General features: G+C 32.5%; 1 protein-coding gene across 6 annotated transcripts; it reads left to right on the top strand.

Moving 5' to 3' along the window:
- The first annotated feature begins 18,231 nt into the window (after nucleotides 1-18,231).
- On the top strand, nucleotides 18,232-20,906 carry LOC136205401 (vicilin Cor a 11.0101-like). Of its 6 annotated transcripts, XM_065995970.1 has the most exons (8): nucleotides 18,239-18,646; nucleotides 18,943-19,084; nucleotides 19,208-19,272; nucleotides 19,689-19,846; nucleotides 19,941-20,107; nucleotides 20,178-20,261; nucleotides 20,365-20,482; nucleotides 20,563-20,906. In XM_065995970.1, exons 5-7 carry the CDS (start codon nucleotides 19,958-19,960, stop codon nucleotides 20,452-20,454), a joined length of 324 nt encoding a protein of 107 aa, XP_065852042.1. In that variant the 5' UTR covers nucleotides 18,239-18,646; nucleotides 18,943-19,084; nucleotides 19,208-19,272; nucleotides 19,689-19,846; nucleotides 19,941-19,957; the 3' UTR covers nucleotides 20,455-20,482; nucleotides 20,563-20,906. The 6 variants fall into 6 exon arrangements, 5 of the variants coding, with proteins under 5 accessions (XP_065852042.1, XP_065852040.1, XP_065852043.1 ...); XR_010675929.1 differs by lacking the exon at nucleotides 20,365-20,482 and having other exon boundaries at nucleotides 18,232-18,646; nucleotides 19,202-19,272; nucleotides 20,563-20,904; XM_065995968.1 differs by having other exon boundaries at nucleotides 20,365-20,906.
- The last annotated feature ends 1,341 nt before the right edge of the window (nucleotides 20,907-22,247 follow it).

Genomic DNA, 22,247 nt, shown 5'->3' with positions numbered 1-22,247 from the left:
TTTGTCATAGGGCTTCATATTGCCTCCTCCTCCAGGCGTATACTCAACAGTGGCGGATCTCCTGGATCTCCCGGTTAGTTGAGATTCAGCCTTGAGGGCTAAATTCCTGGCATCTTGTACCCGAACCACCATCTATGTGCCAATACGATCCTGGATGTTGTATCTCAACCCTTCGAGATACCTAGAGGTCTTTTGGCTTTCAGTTTCTGACAAGTTGGCCCTTGCTGAAAGCCTCAAGAACTCTGAGGTATATTCATGGACACTTCGGGTCCCTTGAGAGCATCCCCTGTAGGAGCTGTAAATATACTGCTCATAATCCGGCGGTAAGAACCGCTCCCTCAACATCGCCTTCATCCGTAGCCAAGATCTAATCGGATCTCTGCCCCCTCTTCTTCTCTCTTCCCTCATCTGATCCCACCAAACTGATGCGCCACCCTTCAAGCGATACGCCACCAGTCCCACTTTCCTCTCATCAGGAATCCCAGCATACTCAAAGAAACGTTCAACTTCTGATAACCAGTCTAAGAATCCCTCTATATCCAGTTCGCCTCCAAAAGATGGTAAGTCTATTTTTAGCTTAAAGGCATCATCTCTATCAAAGTTTCCTAGACCTGGGTATACTCTAGCAACATCCACACGTCGGTTGTCCACAGGCCCAACATCCCTCGTAGTTCTAACGGTATCATCATCCCCAATACCCTCAAAGTCATCACTATCACTATCAGCATTATGCACAAGGACATAGTTGGGTCTTCTTACCTCAGGATCCCTAGGACCCATTTGTGGAAGCTGCGGTTCAGGGACTCCTTCCTTTCTCTGGGTTGATCCTCCTGTGGTAGGTCGGATTAGAGCCAGAACCTCCAGTTTGAAGTTTTCTAGGGAGGTGGCCAGCTCCAGGAACCGTTGGTCGGTTTGCCTCTGCCACTCGTGGCTGGCCTGGATCTGTTCCGTGAGGTTCTCTCTCAGCTCCTCATACCTCCGGTCACTGGTCTCCATGGAATCTTGCGGTTGTCGGGGTTGAACCATTGCCAAAAGAAGTTTCGGGTCAGGAAACGATTGGCTCTGATACCAACTGATACAGATTGAAAGCGATAAATGAAGGTTTTAATCGTAAACCAACAAAGAGGTTCTTCTCTAGCTAAACTAGAAGGAGTGAATCCCAATAACAAGGTATAAACCTTAAGTTCTCAAAGAGAATGATTTTTGATTGATAAAAAGTTGGCTCATCCTTACAAAATGGGGGTTTAAATACATCCTCCTAAAGATAAGAAAAGGACAAGGACTACCCCTACTAGGGTTACAATGAGGTTAACAACAAAAGGGTAAAATAGGTAATACGCCCCGACAATCAGTACAAAGGTACAGGTACGGAGTGTCAGGGTTGTTGGTGAATTCCTTCGGGAGGAAGTAAACCTGGAGATCCGCCCAGGAGTAGCTTGAGGATCCTCCCCTGGTCTGATGTTGATACGCTCCCTTGTGTACTCCTAGATCCACCCCGCTTGTATGTCCTTGAGATCCGCCCTCCTAGGTACACCCTCCGTGGATGTGATGTCTGAGGATCCGCCAAGACACGCGTGATCAGTGATCCCAGTTAGGATGTCCGCATCAGACACACAACTCTTTGAGTTCTCTAAACACTTGAACTTTAGATCGAGAGATAACTGGTAGGCCGAGGTACTTGTCTTGTCCGCCCAAATTTGAAACTCCAAAAAGAGGAGCTAACCGGTGACGCTCACTAGAAGGAGTGTTCGTGCTAAAGAAAATAGATGATTTATCTAAATTAATCTTTTGTTTGTTGCCTGCATAAAAAGAAATGGGAGCATTTTTAACACTCATAATATCATTATCATAAACTTTGCAGAATAGAGTAGCATCATCCGCAAATAACGGATGTAAAATAGTGGGGGCACATCTGCAAATCTTAGCAACAGTAAATTGTCATCAGATCCAGCTTAAAGAAGAAGTTGAGTTAGATATTTGGAGTATAAAATAAACAAGTATAGATATAGAGGATCCCCTTATCTAAGACACCGAATTGTATCCTACTCCTCAAATATTAAGTTCGAGATAGAGGAGAGGGTCTACCTAGGAGTTTCAAATTGAATCAAATTGAGTAATCGGATAAAATATATATAGAAACAATAATAATATATACAAAAGTCAACATGGGCTTCATATGGACTTATTGATCTTGGTTGAAAAAATCACTTTAAAACATGTTTAAAATGATCTATTGGCTATTTAAATTTGTTTAAATTGATCTATTACTCCTTTGAACTTACTTACAATGATATATTATCTTTATGAACTTATTTATGGTAATATACATTTCAATTTTTTTAAATTATTTTTGGCTCTGCCACATGACTTATAGAGTTAATTATGTTATTAAAAATAGGTTCAAAAGGCTAACAAGACACTGTGTAAATTTAAGGTCAATCGATTCTTCTGGACCAAATTTTGGACTCATATATATCCAGATTTTTTGTTTTCTTTCTGTTTTTAGCAAGAAAATAAACCTCTCCTTTACTTTGTTTTGCTTTTTCCTTATTGAATATTTTTTTTGTTGATACTATGTTAAATTAGTTTATTCTTTGTTTGTAATTTTTTCTTTTTTTATCTCTATATGGGTGGTTGTCGTCTGTCTCCCTATATGAGTGTTATCATATTTTCGTTCGTGGAAAACCAGAAGAGTTTTTTCCATCATCACACAGATCTAGGTCATTGAAAGATCATGAAGTCATTACTGGAGAAAAAAGACTACGAAGTCGATTATGGATGGATTGTGTTTCTCGATGTTGTGTCAAAAACAGTTTCAAACATTATCTACTATTTCTCTATCAAGATGCAAATTCAAACTTCTCCAATATACTTCCGGATTGTATTTTTTTAATTTTTTATATCGACATGTACTATTTTTTCTAGGATAAAGTGTAAAAATAGTCCTAACGTTTACAACCATGAGTAATTTTACAATTAACGTTTAAAATTGTGCGATTTTACCTCTAATATTTACAGCCACGAGTAATTTTACCCCTAACGTTAGCAAATTGGGTCGATTTCAGACCTTATTATAAAACACATATATTTTGTTCTTTATTCTGCAGCAATTGCATATTAGTTGGTTCTAAAAAAAGATTTCATATTTTTTTAATTTAATAATAGAATTAGAGGTTAATATTTATAAATTCGGTAAAATATTTGAATTTTTTTTCCCAGCTCATTCAAAAGACAGTATATTTTTTAAAAAAAAATTAAAAAAATTCATGTCTAATCATATGTTTATGAACTGTTATTAATGAGTTATAAAATGACGCATATGTGATGTCACGTCCGTGTCTAAATTTCTAGAATTTATACCTAGATATTAATATATATTATAATTATTGCGTGTGTGATTTTTATTTGGTGCTATAGGAAAAGTTTGGGGTTAATTTGATGGTTTTATGTGTAAATTAAAAATTTAGGGTAATTTTTAAAAGATTATAGAAAGATGGAGGATCAAACCTGATATTTACCAAATTTGGGATATATAACCTCATTTCTTTTCATTTCTTTTCTTTTTCTTTTCCTTCATCTTTATCTTCATAGTTCCTAAACCGTTTCTCCACTGTTTCTTTGATTTATGGAGTTTCGACCGTCCGAATCACTTGAAATTTAAACCATACACTACAAGAAATTTGGTCTATAACGAGAGTTAATCTCGTCGTTAATTAAATAAATACCGTCGTTATTAACTTATAACGACCGTATATACCGTCGTCCACCCTCGTTAAAACCTTCGACGTTAAAGGTATTAACGACGGTAAACCGTGTCCCGTCATTTAAACAAAACAACGAGTGTATGCAGCCTGTCCTTACTACTCAATAATTAGGACAGTAATGACTGTCGTTGTTAAATGATTTCACCGTCGTTATTAAGACGTATTAATGGGTGAATAAACGGTCATTATTTACATAATTCACCGTCGTTATTATGACATTTTAATGAGTGAATAAACGGTCGTTATTTCCGTTCTTCACCGTCATTATTATGAAACGTTAATGATTGAATATACGGTCGTTATTTCCAAAAATCACCGTCATTGTTACTATACTTTAGCGAGTGAATAGACAGTCGTTATTATAACCTTTTAATAAGAAAATAAACTGTCGTTATTTTCAATTTCTACCATCATTATTATAACATTCTCACGAGATAATAGACCGTCATTATTTCTATATGTACTGTCATTAGAAGTGATATTTCACAACTAAGAGATCAGTAATTATATCACGAATTAATGTGTTGTGACACTAGAATCATCTAAATACACAATAAATACAAATTCAATAATTGAAACGTAAATTCAATAAAATATAAACCAATTTGTCATTTAACAAGATTGAAAATAAAAGTGAAAAACTATGAACTGAAATATGTTCTTGTTCTTTCTAAAATAGGAAAACAAATCATCTTGTTTCGTACATTAATATGATATAATCAAAGGCATATATAATCTCCATGACATCTATAAAGCTACTTCAACAGTTTGTTCCAAATCTCATCCCAGAAGAATAATCCAACCGAACAGAACAATTAGCTCCGCTGTTACAAATGTAAACATCCAATAATAAGGGAAAGGTATAAGAGAAAAGAATAAGCAAAGACTTAGACAAAGCGTATTTGTCTATATTAGTAAGATGGACCAAAATAAACATTATTGGCATAATATTGAACATTATTGGTCTATATTAATCATATACTCCTATATTATAAGGTAATAAAGTTTGAAGATAAATAAACCTCAAGTACTTTTTCACTATCCATACTTTTTCTTTTGTGGGTGAAGTTAAATATATACTAAAACTCTCAAAGTAAAACAAAAACTTACTTGAATTTTGGGGAATAAATGAGAAGCTAGACGCCCTGGAGAAAGAAAAAATGAACTTAAAATTAAAAGATATAATGTAAAATATTATGAACTAATTTTCTGCCACATGTTATACATCATAAAAAAAATGCCTATAAATAATTAGGCAGAATAAACAAGAGAATATGAGACATGTAATTACCAAATCATGCATCAAGAGTAAAAACTGTAAAAATGTATATTAGAATAGAAATTACAGCCTATTAAAATATATATTAAAATTTATTCGAAGTGTCGTCTGATGCTTAAGTGACTTTTCCATCAAAATCGTGTTCTTTTGGGATGACAGCATACTGTAACCGTAACATCATCTGAGACGCGAGCGCATTTTTTATTTCGCCTTCCGATGACATAGAATTAAAATACTGTCACGAAACATATTCAGACGACACGAAAACAAATGTCTGTCATGTATCTTATGTCATGTGAAAGGGAAAATGGCATAGTGCATTTCCAGGGGGTTTTAATCGCCTTAATCGGACTCCGTATGAAGAAGTTAGGCTGGAAACAACATATGTTGGTCATTTTAGCTTTAAACCAGAATTTGGTTTTTGTTTTGATTTTTCTCCTTATTTGAGGGACACTGCTACTGGTTTAGATAATAAGTCAGTGGTAATGTCTCACCGTCTTATCTGGTCTTATTTTGGATCGGGTATGATATTTTGGTATCAGAGTAAGTGTATATATAGGTAATATAATGTAATTACTTGTATTTCTTGTGTTGCACACATGACATTCATGCATATCATATATCTACATATAATTATAATGGTGTCTTTATCATATAGATGCATCCGAGATGACCACGTGGCCGACCGCCTCTAAATAGAGGTCAAGGTAGAGGTAGAGATGAGGAAAGAAGATAGTTAGGATGGGATCGTGAGGGCATAGGGGATAGTGAAGCCTCTGATGCAAGAGTTCCACCCATTGACCAACCTCAAAGACAACAACGACCATCACCTCCACATCAACATGTTAATCTTCAAGCTGAACAACCTGCACCACATGTGGCTCCGCAAGTTGCAATGCCACAAGTAGTACAAATTGAACCCCAAGCTTTAGTTGAAGCTTTTGTTACCATAATGGAAACACGGGAAGCACATAAAAGGCCTAGTGAACTGATTAAGGATGACAAAAATTGTGGGGCATTCGATTTCAAAGGTACAATTGACCCTGAGGAAGCTGATAATTGGTTAAAGGCTACAGAAAAAGCCTATAGTACTATGCAGTTACAGGATGAGGATAAAGTCAGGGTTGTGTTTGGTTTATTACATGGACCAGCAGACACATGGTTAACTCGAATTAGGGGTTTGTATCTGGAAGGTTTGAATTGGGGAGTTTTCAAACGTGAGTTCATGAGAGAATATCTGACTGAATCATTCCAAAAGGCAAAGAGAAATGAGTTCTTTAATTTGAAACAGGGGACTATGGATGTGAAAGAGTATATGGGCAAGTTTGATGATTTATACCGTTATGCTAGTCAGTGGTTTCCTACGAGGAAGTGAAATGTGAGAGATTTAAGGACGGATTGAGTGCATTTTATCAAAATGAGCTGAGTTTATACGAGGGTGTACATTATCATGGTTGGGTAGAGAAAGCATTACAGAAAGAAAAGTTAAAGGGCAAGTTAGAATCTGAGACTAGTCAGAAGCAGTCAGGGGAGTTTGGGAGATCAAAGTTTGCTAGAGGAGGATCATCTCAGTTTCAGGGTAGTCAGATACAAAGTCAGGGTTCAAGAGGAGCGTTTGTGAGTCGTAGTACTTTTCGAGCACCTGATACTATTAGTCAAGCTTCATAAAGTACTTCAGTTGCTAGTAGTGGTAACATTTCAAAGTGTGGTCAGTGTGGGCAATTTCATTCAGGTGAATGCAGAAAGAGAACGTTACAGTGTTTTCAGTGTGGCGGAAGTGGTCACTTAAGAAGGGATTGTCCTTTAGGGAGGACAACTGAACCTCAGAGAATAATTGTTTGTTATGAGTGTGGTGATGAAGGATATGTACGTACTAGTTGTCCTAAACTGAACAGAGCTGGTAGGGGCAGAGGATTACAGACTGACAGAGGAAGTAGAGGTAATTTGTTTGGGAGGAAATAATCAGGGTAATGGTAGATGTACTAATATGGGAAGAGGAGCTGGTAATACTTCTAAAGGAGCTAGGAATCAGGGTAATCAGTCAGACAGAGCTGCAACTCAACCTCGAGCTTTTGCTATGACTTCACAAGAAGTTGTTGCATCTGTAAAAGTTATCACTGGTACGATTTCTTTATTTGGAAAAGATGCTTATCTGCTTATTGATCCTGGTTCTACACACTCTTTTGTGTCGCCATTATTTATGTCTGATATAATTTGGGAGTCAAAACTTATGCCAGAACGTTTAACTGTTAGCATGCCTATGGGAGAATCTTTAGTATGTACACATGTGTATCCTAATTGTGAGGTGAAGTTAGGAGAGTCTTTTATACATGTGAATTTGGTACCTTTGATGGTGCAAACATTTGATGTCATCTTAGGCATGGATTCATTATTTAAATATCAAGCAATGGTAGATTGTTCTAAAAAGAAAGTTAATCTAGTATTAGCTAGTGGAGAGGGATATGAGTTTCATGGTGAGAGAGGTGTACGTAGAAGTATAGTCACAGTTATGAAAATGCTAAGGAAGGGATGCGAAGCTTTCTTAGCATATGTGGTAGATAGTAATAAAGAATCTCCCAAATTAGAAGATGTGCCAATTGTGAATGTGTATTCAGATGTATTTTCGGATGAAATACCAGGGCTACCACCAGTAAGAGAAGTAGAGTTTGCAATTGATTTGCAGCCTGGTACCGCTCCTATATCACTTGCACCATATAGAATGGCACCGGTAGAAATGAAAGAATTGAAAGTGCAGTTGCAGGAGTTATTGGATAAGGGATATATTCGACCTAGTGTATCACCATGGGGAGCTCCAGTTTTGTTTGTAAAAAAGAAGAATGGAACAATGTGGTTATGCATTGATTATTGTCAACTGAATAAGGTTACTATTCGTAACAAGTATCCATTACCTAGAATTGATGATTTGTTTGATCAATTTCAAGGAGCAACCATATTTTCAAAAATTGACTTGAGAACTGGGTATCATCAAGTGAAGGTCATGGAAGAGGATGTTCAGAAAACAACTTTTAGAACTCGTTACTGGCATTATGAATTTTTGGTTATGCCATTCGGATTAACTAATGCACCTGTTGCATTTATGGACCTTATGAATAGGATTTTTAAACCTTACTTAGATACATTTGTGATTGTGTTTATCGACGATATCCTTGTGTATTCTAAGGATAAGGAAAACCACAGTAAGCATTTGAGAACCGTTTTGCAGATTCTAAGGGAGAAGCAATTATATGCAAAATTTAGCAAATATGAGTTTTGGCTTGATGAAATTATGTTCTTGGGTCATGTGGTATCAGCTAGGGGAATTTTAGTTGATCCTAAGAAAGTTGAAGCTGTAGCTAATTAGGAAGAACCGTCGAATGTACATGAAGTACGTAGTTTCCTAGGTTTAGCGGGTTATTACAGAAGATTTGTAAAAGGATTCTCACTTATAGCTTGTCCGATGACACGATTACTGCGGAAGAGTGTTAAATTTGAGTGGACACCTGAATGTCAGGAAAGTTTTGATATATTAAAGTCAAGAATTATCAGTGCTCCTGTTTTAGCACTACCTATGGTAGGTGAAGGGTATACAGTGTACCGTGATGCATCAAGGCAAGGTCTCGGAATTGTATTGATGCAGAATTATAAAGTTATTGCTTATGCGTCACGATAATTAAGGCCACACGAATTGAATTACTTGACACATGATCTTGAATTAGCTGCCATGGTGTTTGCTTTAAAGATTTGGAGACATTATCTTTATGGTGAAAAGTGTCTAATATTCACTGATCATAAAAGTCTGAAATATATAATGACACAGAAGGAAATGAATTTGAGGCAAAGGAGAGGGATTGAGTTATTGAAAGACTATGACCTGACTATTGAATATCATCCTGGTAAAGCTAATGTCGTGGCTGATGCTTTGGGTCGTAAAAACATTGGAAGTTTGAACTATATAAGATCAGTGAGAATGCCTTTATTGCTTCATATGAGAGCTTTGAATGTTGTTGAGCGATTTCCGCAAGTGCACGGTTTCGCTTGTAGTAATAAAAAGATATCGAACCCACAGGGAACGTTTTTTAACGAAAACTTATTTAAGTGTAATTTAAATACGACTTAAGGTTTACAGAAATAGATGATCGTTAATTGAATTTGGTTTTTTATATTGATTGAGTAAGAATTAGGATAGAATATGTAGAATGTTAGAAATCAATTCTATTTTGAATATGAATCACAAAACAGAAACGTTAGTGTTTAAAATAAGAGATTTATTGTGTTCATTTGCATTAAGCAAAGAAAACAACTTTAAACCCTGTATAAACTATAAAAATGTAATAACGTAAACTCTTTCAATTAAAAGGCTTTAAACCGCAGACAATCCTCCTACGGTCGGGTTAGATTGCTACCTTAACCAAATTAATTCTTAAAGAATGAATTTGCCTAAGTGTTCAACAAAGTTTCCTTCTAATGATTTTGAAATTAACTACGTTTTAATGAAAACACCAGAACTCACTTCCGATCATTTACAGAAGTGCTACATAAAAATTTATTGAATTGCATGAACTTTATTAGATGAAGTATGAATTTGATACAAGTTTACAGAGAATAAAAAGCATGGAAGCATTCAAACTACATGAGAGTTCTGGGTCGTCAATCCTTTCCTCAAACCTCATTAGAGTTTGTCAGGATCGTGGGTCGAATCCGCTACTTAATCTTCTCGCTGAATCTTCGGAATAGAGACGGGTACTTCTACTACCAAAATGTAAACTAATATTGAACTGGTCTTATTCTAAATCTAATTGCTACTATGTTTGAAATTAATTGGTAAACAATGTGTGTACATCAGATTGTTTTTACAAAATTAAACTTCTAACTTTAAATCGTTTTGACTCAGAATTCCTGCATAAATTTTGTACTAAAATCTTCTCTTCAATTTTTTCAACTCTGAAATCAACTCTTTATTTATAGAGTTTGAAGAGTCGAGTTTAAGGGACGTGTCTGCTGCGAAGAGACGTTCTTATCCAATCGAACGGACGCGTTTCTTTGAAAACAAACATGTGTAAGTCGTGCTGCCTGAAAATCTGAAGTTACCGAGAATGGAAATTCTCAGCCGAGAATGGGGAAGCAGTTTTAAGTGTTCAGAACGCAAAGGAGGAAGAGCTGGCCGACGCGTGTCGCGACCGAGAATAGGGAATCTCGGTCACGACACGGGAGTTTTTCTCCATCTCCGACTTCGTTCCTCGTCTTCGTTTCGGTGCCTTTGATTTTCGTCGTCTTTGACTCCTTTTGTAGGGTTTTTCCTTCATTTCTGACCTCTTTTCGTTCCTATTTGGATTTTACCAAATATTTAGGTACCTTGTATGAAAGAAACATATTTGGATGTAAAAGTACGCTAAATAGATATAAACAGCACGAATTCATATCAAAACTGATGTAAATATTGATGATATTGTAGGTATATTTTGGGCTTAACAAATGTTGAACTAGTTTGTGGAGATGAGACAGTATTATGTGCAATGTTGAAGGTGAGACCGATTCTTCGAGACAGAATTAAAGAAGCTCAAAATCAAGATGAACTTTTGGAGAAAATTAGAAAAGACGTTATAGAGGGGAAGAAGATTGAATATAAAGTAACAAAAGATGGCATGTTAATGTTTGGAGACAGAATGTGTGTTCCGAATGTTACCGATATCAAGAAGGAGATATTAGAAGAAGCTCATGATTCGTCATATGCAATGCACCTTGGGAGTACTAAAATGTACAGAAATCTTCGAGAGCATTTTTGGTGGAAAGGAATGAAAAGGGAGATAACTGAATATGTGGGTAGGTGTTTAAGCTGCCAATAAGTCAAAGCAGAACATCAACGACCTGCTGGTACTTTACAACCACTTCTTATTCCTGAATGGAAGTGGGAACATATTACAATGGATTTTGTCAGTGGATTACCTCGTACGCAACATGGTAATGATTCTATATGGGTAATTGTAGATAGATTAACAAAATCATCCCATTTTCTTCCGGTGAAAGTGACTTTTTCTTTAGAGAAGCTGGCACAGTTGTATATCAAGGAGATTGTTAGACTTCATGGTATACCAGTTTCTATTATTTCTGACAAGGATCCTCGCTTTACATAAAGGTTTTGGCCTAGTTTCCAGAATGCATTAGGAACAAGATTGAATTTCAGTGCAGCTTTCCATCCACAGACTGACGGTCAAACTGAACGTACCATTCAAACTTTGGAAGATATGTTGAGAGCTAGCATTTTGAATTTTCAAAGTAGTTGGGATGTGCACTTGCCTTTAATGGAGTTTTCATATAATAACAGTTATCAATCTAGTATTGATATGGCACCTTATGAAGCCTTATATGGAAGAAGATGTAGAACTCCATTATGTTGGTCTGAAGTAGGCGAGAGGCAGTTATTGGGGCCTGAGATAGTGCAGTTGACAACAGAAAAGGTGCAAATCATATGACAGAGGTTAAAAGAAGCACAAAACAGACAAAAGAGCTATGCAGATTTGAAACGGAGACCAATTAAATATGATGTGGGAGACATAGTATTTCTGAAAGTATCACCGTGGAAGGGTTTACTTCGGTCTGGCAAGAAAGGAAAGTTGAGTCCTAGATACATTGGCCCATATGAAGTTGTGGAAAGAGTTGGGCCAGTAGCATATCGATTACAATTGCCTCAGAATCTGTCCAATATACATGATGTATTCCATGTTTCAATGCTACGGAGGTATCAGAGTGATCCGAATCACATCATTCAAGAGCAGCCAATTGAATTGTCTGCAGACTTGTCCTATAAAGAGGAACCAGTAGCTATTCTAGCTAGAGAACAGAAAGTCCTCAGGAACGAAACCATACCACTTGTTAAAGTCATGTGGCACAGACACTCTCGTGATGAGGAAGCAACCTAGGAAAGAGAGGAGGATATGAGACAACAATATCCCCATTTATTCACTTAGATGGGTAAGTACAATTTCGTGGATGAAATTTCTTAAGGTGGGGAGAATTGTCACGTCTATGTCTAAATTTCTAGAATTTATACCTAGATATTAATATATATTATAATTATTAGGTGTGTGATTTTTATTTGGTGCTATAGGAAAAGTTTGGGGTTAATTGATGGTTTTATGTGTAAATTAAAAGTTTAGAGTAATTTTTAAAAGATTATAGAAAGATGGAGGATCAAACCTGATATTTATCAATTTTGGGATATATATTCCCCAAATTCTTCCAGGATGTTCGATGACCTCATTTCTTTTCTTTTATTTTCTTTTCTTTTTCTTTTCCTTCATCTTTATCTTCATCGTTCCTGAACTGTTTCTTTACCGTTTCTTTGATTTACGGAGTTTCGACCGTCCGAATCACTTGAAATTTAAACAATAGCATCCTTATACATAGTTCTAAGTCCTAATCGAAGAGTTTTTGAGTTTTGCAAGTGTTTGGAGGGAAAACGTCTTAGACAAAATTTAGAGAAGAATCGATCAGGTGTGTTTTCTTCGATTAATAGCTAATGTAAGTAACTATCAACTATATTTTGAATTTTATGTATATAGATATATATAATCAAAGAATTTTCAGAAATTGATATCTTAGGGTTATACAAGAATTTTGTAAAATTGAGGTTTTCACGATCTTGCTTTTATTGTGAAATTATAGTTCAAATGAAGCTATTGACTATACTTATATGTGAATTACAGATTTTACTTGGTTATGTTGATTTGAGGTTTCGTTGGTTGATTAACTTTGGAATTTTTATTGATTAAGGATTGATATTTTGGAGAATGGAAAAATTGTGAGTTTGATTATGAACAATTGAAGTATATATATATATATATATATATATATATATATGTTTTTGGTTTCAATATATATATATATATGGAATAAAATGTTTGGTATCCATTAAGAGTAGTCCGGTTGGGTGGTTTCGTATCTAAAGACCAAATTTAGTGAGAAATATGGCCTGTGTACACAGTATGAAGACCTATCAGGTATGGCAGTGAAGTGTCGGGTAAGACCATATGGGATAGGCAATGTTAAAGAGACTTCTCGTGTATGTTGTGAATTATGATTGAAATAAAAGGGGATGAACTCAAAAATGGATACAAGATTATATGTTTTTGGGTTTTTGGTTTAGTACTTTGACTATATTATGAACTTAAGTTTTGAGTATATTTTATAAGGTTTTGATTAAATCCTTTATAAATGTATATATGTAGCTATGTTAAGTAAAGTTGGTTTTTATAGCTGATAGTTTCTTATTGAGATTTTTGTCTCATTTTTCCAAATGTTTTTAATGTTTTGTTTTAGGCGAAGAAGTGCAAGGTACCGAGAGGGGTACTCGATCCTAGGGCGAGGTTCGGTTACAACTACGAGGTTCAAGTCGTCTTTAGGGTATTGCATCCATTTTGTTCATGTACATATATGCGGATAGTATATGTTTAGGGACACTTGTATATCTTGTTTTTGGTAGTGTCATTTTGTTTGATATGTATTATCTACATGTATATATATAATTAGCTGAAGTTGAGAACTCGTGGAGTAGTGTGATATGGGATATGAGTAAATTATAACTTTGAATTTGAGATAGTAGACAATTATCTATATAGGTGTTGCGGAAAAATCCGATTCGTGTCGGAACCTTGTGCTGCATTTTTCGACCAGATATAGGTTGAATCTGTCACAGAGTCTTAAATGAAAGTTCTTTATTTTTGTCTTACGTTTCCAGGGGGTTTTGAATCGCCTTAATCGGACTCCGTATGAAGAAGTTAGGCTGGAAACGACATATGTTGGTCATTTTAGCTTTAAACCAGAATTTGGTTTTTGTTTTGATTTTTTTCCTTTATTTGAGGGACACTGCTACTGGTTTAGATAATAAGTCAGTGGTAATGTCTCACCGTCTTACCTGATCTTATTTTGGGTTGGGTATGACATGTGAAGTGTAGATGACAAGATTCATGATCGAGAAAACTGTTTGATGAATTATTTCTGAAATTAACCTAATTTGTCAACTTCAGAAGTAAAATTATGTTTGGCTACCAATTTTAGGATTAAAATTTCATCATTTTAGACCATAGGAGTAACATGACTCGTGACTGTAAAAGTTAAATTATTTTTTACACTTTATCATTTTTCTATAAATAAAACAATTATTTTTCTTCTCAAAAATATATTAAATATAGGGTAAATAATTATAAGGTCCCTGTGTTTTTACCTAATATACTATTTAGTCCCTATGTTTTTAGAAATATTTATATAGTCTCCCAGTTTTTATTTTTGTTAACTCCTTAGTCCTTATACTTAGATCAATGGTCAAACTATACTAAACAAATTTTAAAATACCAAAATTACCCTTTACATTATGTTTTAATAATAAAACATCTATTTTTCCTATTTTATATTTTTTCTCTTTTTTCCTACATAATCATAACATCTCTAATATAAACACCAACCAACAGTAATTGATTTATTAATTTTTATATAATTATAGAACTTTAATTTAATAATGTAAAATTTATTGACTAAAAAAATTAATGAAAAATATTTCAAAAATTATTAAAAATATGAGTTGACTATCATTGTAAAAAGTTTTTACAATTCTAATAAATTTTACTGAAGAAAAAAATGATTTTTAAAAAAATTATAATAATATTTAATGTTAGTTTAAAGATATTATATTAAAAAATAAAGAAAAAAATAATTAAAATTTAAGAAAATTAATAATATATTTTTTCAAGTATATTAATTTCGATATATATGTAGTTCAAAAAATTCATTAAAATTAATTAGATTAAATTAGGAACTAAAAGATAAATTTTTTATGCATATAACCAAAGGCAATTTTGGACTTTTATTCACAAAACAAATGGAAGGACTAAAAAATTGATTAAAATAAAATTTAAGGACATTATAATAATATGATGGACTTACTAGCGTGTTAAGTAAAATCATAAGGATCTTATAATTATTTACCCTTAAATATATTAAGCATAATTATGTGATATGCTCGTCATGCGCATGGAGTCATGTGGAAAATGGTACAAAATTAAATTAACTAGTCGAAAACCCGTGTGATGCTCGGGGTATGAAACTTTTATATAATTTAGATAAATAAATAAATTGACATATTTACTTTTAAATAATTTTATATCATGCTATGAAAAAAATTTATATTATGTATATTTGAAATAATATATATTTTTTAATGATAATTCAAATTAAATTAATTTTAAAAATAATTGACTATTTTTTTATAGAATTTTAACTAAAGATGAATGATTTATTTATTTTTACAAAATTCAATGATTTGTACTTTTTAGGAATTTTAATACATTTTCATATTCCAAATATTCTGTGAAACAATAATAATAAAATAGCAGATTAATTAAGAAATATATTAGAATATAATAAAAAAACTAAAAATTAAATAAACTATAATTAAAATTAAATATTATATTTACGATACAAAAGAATTACAATATAGGTTAAACAAAAATTGAATTAAACTACAATTAAAATTAAATACTATATCTACGATACAAAAAAATTACAATCTATGTTAAAATGGAAGCAACATCAATATATTATTATATAAACTATTATAATCAATACTTTTCTAATGTTGCATATGAAGAAACTTTATCAATTCAATATGTTACATATAAAAAAAATAAAATTTGTAAGAATTAGTCACAAATTCATCTTGATGATAATTATTTTGGTTGATGAATTTCATGATCACCAAGTATTCGAATTCAATTATTCATTATGCTATAATAACCCAATATATCTAATTGAATCAGTTTAAGATGATGATTTCTCCTATTTTCATCTCGTAATATCTCATCAAGACATTCAATCAATTTGTTCTTCATTACTATATAGAATATCAGTCATACTCGCAGATATCACTTATTTGACTTCATTAATATTTTCTAATAATTATATATTCTTGAATTTTGTAAGTAAGAAAAACAAACAAAAGAATTGAAAAAAAAATAAAGGGACGAAAAAGATAATTAGGAGAGAACCAGCTTCCTCTCGGGTTTTTTTTTTTTTTGAAAATAAGAGAGAATGTCGAGACATAAGCGTATAAAGAGGAGAGTGAAAATATTGTTTGCCCATTAATTAAACATTTTATTTTTTCTTAATGAAGTATTAAGTCCATAAATTAATTTTAGTTAAATAGAATTAAATCGCAATTGTAACCACTGAGTACAAAAAAAAAAAACGTTTTATAATTAATATGTGAAATTAATTATATTAATTAGAATCATTATGCTCAACATTTGAGAATTTGAAGAGATTCAAATAATAATATTTTCTTAATTAATATTTTTCAATAATTTGTCCTATGATCATATTTCATTTTCACCTGTTAAAAACTCTTGAAATACTAACAATTTTGTACGAACCATAATATAATAATTAAAAATTATATAAGCCAATGTTGCAAAAGCAATTATCTCAATATCCATATAATTAATGTACATTTTTAGGATTTTGAGCATCAAAATTTATTTTTATTTACCTTGATTTTGAATTCGTATTTAGCATAATCCACATTCTTCAAGAATAAACATCTTATCAAGCGTATTAGACGCTTACAATCTCCTTGTCTACAAAATTGGAAAAAAATAACTTCTTGATAATAATAATAATAATAATAATATAACATAATTTATATTGAAATAAACTTCATTGTAAATATAATATTCCAATATCTTTTTAATATTTTATTTAATATGTCTCAAACTTCAATGAACAACTATCGTGTGAAACTTTATATCTATTTGTACCAAAATGCATAAAAATAAAAAATACAATTCATATCAATTAGCTAAACTCAAACTAAAAAAATGAGTGGATTTCAACATGTTCCGAATTAGAAAAATTAATCTAACTTCAATTAAAACTAAAAATTGATTTCATAAAAAGCCGAAAATCTAACTTTTAGTTAGAGTTAACAATCAAAACGATAACACCTAAGAACATATACTAAAAAAGAATGCAAATATACAAAATCTTTATTTTAGTCATTTTGAAAAATAAATAAATAAAAAAAAACATGGATAAGGTAGCGAGAGGTATGGAATCTGGATAACGACAGAAATGGAATTTCATCTCTGAAAGATGAAACTATAACTACAATTGTTTAATAAAAATAAAACAACATCACAATTGAGAAAGCCAAAAATTGAGTTCATATAAAATCGAAAATCTAAATTTTAGTTAAGAGTTAGCAGTCGAAACGATAACACCTAGCAACATATACTAAAAAAGAATACAAATTTACAAAATCTTTTATTTTAGTCATTTTGAAAAAAAAAGACAAATAAAAAAGAAAACATGGATAAGGTAGCGAGAGGTATGGAACCTGGGTAACGACAGAAATGGAATTTCATCTCTGAAAAATGAAACTATAACAACTATTGTTTAATAAAAAGAAAACAACAACACAATTGAGAATAAAAATAACTACAACATATGAAAAAATCGAATAATTACCTTGATAAACATAAGAATTCACTACAAAAAAAAAAGGTCTATTACGACACTTTTTTAGCAACGCTTTTCGACACGTGTCTCTATATTTTTTAATTTAACCACTTTTTTGAATTTGTGTCGGCTTTTATGGTTACTTAACGACGCTTTTTATTATATGATGCCATTTTTTAAAAAAATAACTACACTTTTACCAAAAGCATTGGTATTTTTTTAAGTTCAAGACGGTTTAAAATTTACATCGTAAAAAAGTGTCTCGATAATTTTTTTATTTGATTTTATTTTATCTCGTATAAAAAATGCAACCACGTTTTCTAATTTGCGTCCTCTTCTATAATCATTAATGACGCTTTTAATTTTTGTCGTCATTTCTAAAAATTTAACGACACATTTGGAGAAAAACATTGGCATTTTTTTTAAAATAAAGACTATTTCATGAAAAGCGTACAAATATTTATTTTTTTAATTTGAACATTTTTTTTATTTTTCTTGCCATATTTTTAAAATATATAATGAATTTATTCACGTTAGTGTAACTGTTTTTGCTAGATAATAGCTGCTTTTTTAAAAAATTACTCAATTAAAATCCGTTCAATTGAGATATTTGTTTAATGATAAATATGTATAAAAAAATTGTGAAAGGGTCTAACCTAATTTTTTTTTTATCAATTAATAAAATCCAGAAAAAGAAAAGAATATCTCAAACTCATCTCATTTGTTTTCTAACCCGCCGTCAAGCCACCAATAGTCACTCCTCCTCTACGGTTACCGGTGATCTCTCCCTCTTTCTCGTTGTTTTGTAATTTGATTCTTTAGTTCTTCTTCTCGGTTTTCTCTTCTTGTCGTTGCCGTTGTCGTTCTTCTTTGGACTGGCGACCTTCTTCGCCATTGTAACCGCCGGACATGGTGAATCTTTATGCAAATGTTACTGCTTTCATCAGCGCTCCTACCATATGCGAACTTTTCAGTCTTTCTATATATTCCAGATCTATAACTTTGGGAAGAAAACTGAAAATCTAATTTGATGACCTGCTCGTGCTTCACGTTTTATCCTCTATTGTTGTCGCACTCCGTTCCTTCATCATCCGTCCAGGTACGTTCTCTTAATTTTCTGGTTTCTTGGTTGTGGATCTCTAGTTTCCTAGAAATCGAATTGTGGATTGATCGATTCTATTTATCTTTCTCTATTTCAGATTCCTTTGATTTTTATTAGGTTTTCTAACTTCACTACTAATTTTAGTTTTTGATGTCTTTGTAAGCCATTTTCAAGTTTGATTTAGGCTGAGACAAATTTCTATTAAAAAAATGATAATCTTGGGTTTTCTTTTAGTTTGATTTAGATTGAAAACCTTCTGTATTGATTTGATGTGATTTTTTTGTGGAACATAGAATGGGAACTACAGGTTTGGTGAAGTGCAAAGGATGGAGCAAATGGGAAAGGATTTGGAAATTAAATGGTGGTTCCTCCCGCAATCGCAAAGCTTTCACCCCTTCCCCCGTATGATCGTGGTGCAACATTGGCCTTCCCCTTGTCAGTAAAAAGTTATTTGATGGAATTCAAAATGCTTATTTATGCAATTTATGTCTGAATAATATGAGAGCATATCCTTTTTTATCCAAGAATTTCTATTTTGCTTATTTTTTTTAGCTCCAGGAACTGAAAGCAAAGGAGAAGGAATTCCAAGCCAAAGACTATGTGAGTTGAAGAAAAGGGAACAGGTGATTGATTCTACTATTGTGTCTTCCAAAACTTATTGGGTTATATGGATATGCTTTGTCCTAAATTGTTTATTTAGTTTTGCACTTTAGCTGGATATCTTAATCCTTCATTCTTGAGCATTATACATTCTTTTATAGGGTAGGTTGAATAATATTAGCATTTTTTAATACTCCCCAAACATAATATCTGAAAATAATTGATGTTATAAAATTTGAACAACATATTATATATGTGAATGGAACCAATCAGGGGCAGGCAACATAGCTTTGAACAATGAAAGTTTGCAAAGTGATTTGTCTTATAAATTGCTTTTAGTTATATTTGTGTTATATGTTTGTGTTTCCTAAATATATATTTGATAGAAAGAGAGAATCCTTATATCTTCGAGGACCAACATTTTCACTTCCATAATCAGGACTCAACACAGAAGAGTTGTTCTTCAGAAATTCATTGATAAATCAGGTCTTCTGCGTGGAATCGAGCATTATCATGTGGCAATTCTAGAAGCTAATCCTTAAACTTTCATAGCTCCTACCCATTTGGATGCTGAGAGTGTTCTCTTTGTGGCTAGAGGTACAACAAATTCAATTTATTTATTTATTTTAATTTTATTCTTCTGCAATTCATGCTCAAGCTACTACTGCCTTATTGATGAAATTGATTCTAGGGCGAGGAACTATAACTATGGTCCAAGAGGATAAGAGTGAGAGCTTCAACATAGAACGAGGAAATGTGATAAGGGTTGAAGCAGGTACTCTTGTATATCTCATCAACAACGATGAACTTCAAATCGTCAAGTTCCTCTCTCATGTTAACCTTCCTGGAGAGGCCGAGGTAAATCAGGTGTCCAGATTATGCAATTAACCAATTAAAATTTCCCCCTGAATTACATACTATGATGCAGGCATTCCAATCAGCAGGTGGTGAAGATCAACCAGAGTCATTTTACAGAGGATTCAGGTGGGAATTGCTTGAGGCTGCTCTAAAGGTAAGAGTATTTCAGTTTTGTTGTAATTAAATAAGCTATTATTCTTATAATAGATCTTCCTCTTCGAATAATTTCTGCAAATTTATCATTTTCCCGTGTCTAGATTGGCTTCTGGGTCTTTGCTTTCCCCTATCTAGATTGGCTTCTGGGTCTTTGCTTTCCCATGTCCAGATTGGCTTCTGCATCTTTGTAGCAGCTGCTCCTTTTTTGAGCAAGCTTTCGTATTTATTCTCACTTAATCTATGGTATATTAAAGAACAAACTTTTCAAGCATTTAACTTTATCTCTCTCATATTTTCAGGGAATGCATCCTAATTGCTAATGAATGGAGGAAAACAAATGCAACTGCATTTCAAGAAGTTAATTTTACCGTGATTTAAGTAGATCGTTTCATCTACTTAAGTAGATCGTTTCATCATCTTTCAAGCAAGCATTTGACTGACTTATAAGCAACTCTTTTGTAGTGGAATTGCTATATTTTTTGGTTTTATTAGAACTTTCAAGGTTTAGTAGAATTGTTTTTTTTCTAATGCTGTTGAAAATAGGGACATATTTATGTTGATGATGTAATAATGGTTATATATTGCAATTTGAGGGGCTTTTGTTACAAATAAATGATGTTGCATTTATTCTTAATGTAGCTAAATGAAGACATTAATGTAATTATGTCGTAATTTACAGATTTTTAATCGCTGTGTTGTTGTATTCAAGACGCTTATATATGAAATATTTTTATAATGAGAACGTAATAATATTCAAGCGTTATAATTTAGAGACAATATTTTAGTTAAAAATGTCGTTGCATTTTATAGCTAAATGTAGACGTTTATATAATTAAATGTCGTTAATCTTGAGATGCTTTTAAATTAAAGTGTCGCAGTATTTAATACGTAATAAATATTTTCTGAAGTGATATAACGACATAACAAAAATTATGTGTCGTTAATTTAGCGATGCTTTATTAAAAGCGTAGTTGAGATTTTGAAAATTAAAAATATATAAATATGAAAAATCGACGACACTAAAATGTAAGCATTGGAAGCATGCCGACGTTTTTCCGTGATAATGTCGTCAGACTGAATTTACCTACACAAGGTTTTATGCGTCGTTAAAACTAACGACACGCGATTTAACGACGCTTATGACGACGTTTTGAAAAGTGTGGGTAAGCACTTAGGGACGCTGAAAAGCGTCGTTAAACCATTTATTTTAGCGTCGTAATAGACCCTTTTTTTGTAGTGATTTCTTGTAATTTTTGACACTTTTGTGTTTTCCGGTTTTAGTTGTTCATGCATCTTCTATTTCTGTCGGATTTCTTCAATTGAAGCTATCAGTTTAGAAAAAAAAAAGACAAATAAAAAAGAAAACATGGATAAGATAGCGAGAGATATAGAACCTGGGTAACACCAGAAATGAATCTGAAAGATGAAACTATAACAACTATTGTTTAATAAAAATAAAACAACAACATAATTGAGAACAAAATAACTACAACATATGAAATAATCAAATATTTACCTTCAGAAATATAATACCATCTATTGTGACCAATGAATATAATGGTGGAATACTATCTATCATGCTTTATATAGAAGTTTATTTGTGACTTTTGGATTTCCTTTGCTTTGTGTTTTTTCATCTTCCCGTAACTCTTGTTTTCTTTTATTATTTTAATTAATAGGCTAATTATTTAATATATTATAAATATAAATTTGTTATTTTTAATTAATTAAATATTTATTTTTAATTAATTAAATATTGTTAATCTGATTTTTTACTACGTTGACAACTCATCAAAAAGACATCTAAAACACTTCTTCTCATTTCTCCCTGCTTCCGTAATTATATATAGTATAGATTGCTTTAGTACAAAGGTACAAAAATAACAAGGAAAAAATATCATGAGGCCCCTGATCTTTTATTGTTTGGTGCATTAAGCTTTCGATCTTTTATTTAGACATATTGAGCCCTTCATCTTTCATATAT

This window comes from Euphorbia lathyris, chromosome 9 (genome assembly GCF_963576675.1).
Source record: "Euphorbia lathyris chromosome 9, ddEupLath1.1, whole genome shotgun sequence".
Taxonomy (NCBI): Eukaryota; Viridiplantae; Streptophyta; class Magnoliopsida; order Malpighiales; family Euphorbiaceae; genus Euphorbia; species Euphorbia lathyris.
Note: the sequence above shows the minus strand (reverse complement) of the source record. Positions and strands in the feature narration are given on the sequence as shown.

What these genes read in the sequence shown, in the direction of transcription:
- LOC136205401 (XM_065995970.1), top strand. Translation starts at nt 19,958, where the DNA reads ATGGTCCAAGAGGATAAGAGTGAGAGCTTCAACATAGAACGAGGAAAT. An exon ending in ACCTTCCTGGAGAGGCCGAG is followed by an intron (nt 20,108 to 20,177) that starts GTAAATCAGGTG and finishes ACTATGATGCAG; the next exon opens with GCATTCCAATCAGCAGGTGG. An exon ending in TGCTTGAGGCTGCTCTAAAG is followed by an intron (nt 20,262 to 20,364) that starts GTAAGAGTATTT and finishes TCCCGTGTCTAG; the next exon opens with ATTGGCTTCTGGGTCTTTGC.